General features: G+C 31.4%; 1 protein-coding gene across 1 annotated transcript; it reads right to left on the reverse strand.

Annotated features, from left to right (window-relative positions):
• Nucleotides 1-710: 710 nt before the first annotated feature.
• LOC133303189 (uncharacterized) lies at nucleotides 711-1,151 on the reverse strand. The gene has a single exon (XM_061503066.1). The coding sequence runs from the start codon at nucleotides 1,149-1,151 to the stop codon at nucleotides 711-713; it is 441 nt and encodes a 146-aa protein (XP_061359050.1).
• Nucleotides 1,152-4,021: the final 2,870 nt, after the last annotated feature.

A 4,021-nucleotide genomic window follows, 5' to 3' on the forward strand; every position in this document is an offset into this window, starting at 1 on the left:
AGAGAAGTGAAAATATTCATGGAGAAGTGCATGTGGGTAAGAGACATCTCCACGTTTGGTTGAAGCATTGTGGTAGATTTGCCCATCAAAATACTTTGCCTAGCAATTGAGAGAAATGAGTAAAAAACGAGAGTCTGTACGATTTAGGAAGTCCTTTGTAAAGGTGGAATTGTTGGAAGAAATCGGATAAATGAAAAAGGGATGAATGACATGACACATTTACCCTTCTTTCTTAAGCACACGTGATCATTTCAAACTTTTAAAATAAAGGTTACTTTCGTAATTGAAGATATTTTTCCCATCTAATTTTTATTTTCAACCAAACATACATCAGACTTTTTAACCCAAATTTTACATCAATATTTTATGGTAAAAAATTTTCAGGAACCAAACACTACCTAAGAAAAAGGATGTTGAGAAATGTTAGGAGACAATCCTAGATCCTAGTAGACAAAACAAAACTCCTTGGTTAATTAAAACTAAATTTTCATTGCTACAAATTCACATAACAATTTGTACTTGGAATTCAAGCATATTTCACGTTCAAGCCTTCTCACATACCTTTGGCTCAAGCAACACTCTGGGGTCTGAAGGCTAATCGAGCCAGTAACTAAAGAGAATAATATTTTCACAAATTAAAACAGATACAAGAGAACAACAACTCATTTCCATACATGTTTTTTTTGCTGTTGTGAAGAAATTAATTTTAATTAAAATAGCCCTGTTCCTCCTCTGCCAATGGCATAACTTTTGCTTCGCGGATAAACATGAGGCTTGACCTTGATATCATCTCCAAAGTGATCACATGGCTCTTCTTCATCGATTGTTCCAATTCCCACGCTGCGACATCGAGACACTTTAACTGCTGCTTCACCCAACTCAGCACGATGACCATGGCTCCTTAGAGAAGAAACCCTCATGAGCTCCTTGAAGTCCACGTCGCTTGCGCTAGATCTGGCTGAGTTAACGCTGAAGGACCTAGGAATGGCGTAAAACTGAGCAGTGGGGCATACCATGGTGGCGTCCACATAGGATAAGTGGTTGGAGCACTTGATCATGCCTTGGACGTACATGTCCCTAACCTTGATCAGGAACCTGAAAGGTGTCTTCATGTACCTGATGAATTTGCTTTCTTTTCTCTGCTTTGTCATGTTGTATAAGATTTCCTCAAGCCTTCGCAACTTGGGCCCTTTATATATATATATCCCATGCTTCATGATACAGTGGATGGAAAAAGATATAGCTAACTATGATTAACGATTTTTGTACCCAAAATATGCAACTTTTTTTTTTTTTTTGTTAGGAGGGTGTTATTGTTATAATTTAAATATTTTATAACCTTTTTTTTTTTTTGTTAGGAGGGTGTTATTGTTATAATTTAAATATTTTATAACTTATTTTTTTTACCGTTGATTTCTGTTAATCTAACAGTTATAATTTATTAAAAATTAAAAATTAATAATAAATATAATTCGATAAATTATAATTGTCGAATTGACGAAAATAATGATAAAAAAAACTGATAAAAAATTGTAAATATAATGATTTTTTTTAAATAAATTATCAAATTAATTCACTTGTTAAAGTATTTTCCCTGCCACTTATGCTTGCATGTATTTTTTTGGTTTCTTTCGCCGACTTACTTTTGGATTTTGTTCTTTGTTTTTTCAGTGCTGGCGTTTGAAATCCACGCGACACATGTGGCAAGAGCAAAGCAAGTGTGATACTATTGAGTTGCAAGTTCAAGTGAGTTATCTACTAAAAAAGAAAGTTCAAGTGAGTTTTGAACTCGATGCAAGTTAATCCACAAGTCTACATTGCTAAATTTATCAATTAAATCACACAAATTCTATTTAAAAAATAAATAAAATTTTAAAGCATCAATAACTTATGGATAAGATGAGTAAAAGAATTTTTAAAAAAAAAACCATACATGCATGTATAAGTGGCATAAATAGAGAAATATTATAAAAAAATGGATTAGTTTGAGAACAAAAAATGGCATATTAATTATAGGTAATAGTTTTCTCATGTAGTAGAAGATAATAATTATCTTCTACTGACTTATTTGTATAAGTGCGGTCCACTTTTAAGGGAAGAGAGAAAAAAAAATAGGATCCATCTTGAATTTGTGTGTACAGAAGAAGATAAGCTTTTTCTTATGTAACATAAGAATAATAAATCCCATTAATTATATGAACAAAAGCCATGACACGGGATACGACCAGGGAGAAGTTGCTTATAAACGAAAACTAGCTAAGTAATTATATGAAAGCGATGGTTCAACGTTAGCTTATAGCTATGTATTTATGTAAATATTTGGTTTAAAGGAAAACAAATCTGTCTTTAATTTCCTAAGGCTTCATCTACTACTATCTATCTTCCCCGCTCTTTTTCTCAATGTTTCCACAAACAAAATAAAGCTTAACATAATATAGGTGTTGAAGGCACAAACCATGACTCAAAGTATCAATGTTGTTAAGCTTCAGCCTTCAGACTCGCTCAATTTCGATATGCTCAATATAACTTGGAATAATTCTTATAAAAACATCAGGAATTTCAGTAAGCTCACAGTGGTTCTTTTTACAGAGACAAAATGAACGGTTTAATTTAATTTTTAGTAGTGTTAAAAGGTGGATTGAGTGAAAAAAATTATAAAAGGGTAAATGATAAAAAAAATTTATAAAGAGGTAAATGATTCCAAGAAAAAGCATAGAGGGATTTTTGAACTTTTTCCAAAGTAAAAAGATTTGTGATCATTAACTGAAAAGATTTAAGAACACAGAAGAACTCGGTTTATTATTCTTGGATACATTCTTTTTATACCCAACTACTTCCATAATCTTAATAATTCATAACTGATTACTAACATTCTAACCACCTAACTAACTGATAAGAGAACCACTAACAATTTCCTAACTGACTTATATTACATAGTTGTAGACACCCCTACCTTAGGTCCTCTGAGTGTAGCAGATAACTCCTTATTAATGCTATTTTCTTTCATTTTAGAGATATATGTATTTGTCTCTAAAATAAAATGCTATAATTTGCTTGTGCGATGGTTTTTGTTCCACTACTAGAAAAATCCATATTTTTGATAGAATTTTTTCGATGCAAACGATAAAAATTCCATTGAAAATGAATTTTTGGCAGAATTTTCAACCAAATTTTTTTGTCCAAAAATACTTCGTCGGAAGTTGTTGAAAATTTTTTTCAGTCAAAATTTGCAATCGAAAAAATTTCCATTGAAAATTTCAACGGAATTTTTTTCTGTCAAAAGCCTTACTTTTTCTTCAACAAATGAAGCCATAATATATTATTTATTTAATAAAGTCCGTCAAAAATTTCAATAGAAATTATTTTCGTCGAAAAGTTTTGTCATAGTTTGCAAAGGAATTTAACTAGAATTCCGTCGAAAATTCCAACGAAAATATTTTTCGTTGAAAATACAAATGGAAATTTTTCCGTCGAAAATACCAACGGAAAAAACTATGGTCTTTTCTTCTTGTTTCTCTTTTTCTTCATATAAAAAACAAAACTATGTTTTTATCACCATAACAAAAAAGAAAACTTGAAAAAAAATACAAAAATTTTCTTATCAAAGACGCGCTCTTTCATCTTCTTGTTTCTCCTTTTCTTCTTTTCACTGGCAGAGCATAACCCTCCTTCGGTAGCTTCTTGCCAACCTTCGACTTCTTCTCCACTGGTGGTGGCTTCTTTGCCACCATGAATTTCTTCCCTTTTGTGTTTGCTTCTTTGATGTGTTTTGCTACCCCATTAACAATTTGAAACTGTAAAAAATGTTGGAGATTAATGAAATGGATTGATATATAAATGTTTGATTTCGAAGTTTTCAAAGGAAAAAATTCCGTTGCAAATTTTAAATTATTCAAGCGTTCGCATTGCTACTGAGGTTTCACGCAGATTGTGTTTTCTTTCGAAATTTTCAACAGAAAAAATTCTATTGGAAATTTCGAGAGAAAAAAATTCCGATGCAAATTTAAAATTATACAAGCAT

This window comes from Gastrolobium bilobum, unplaced genomic scaffold, assembly GCF_033153095.1.
Source record: "Gastrolobium bilobum isolate Gb01-03AN ecotype WA unplaced genomic scaffold, APGP_CSIRO_Gbil_v1 utg2492, whole genome shotgun sequence".
Taxonomy (NCBI): domain Eukaryota; kingdom Viridiplantae; phylum Streptophyta; class Magnoliopsida; order Fabales; family Fabaceae; genus Gastrolobium; species Gastrolobium bilobum.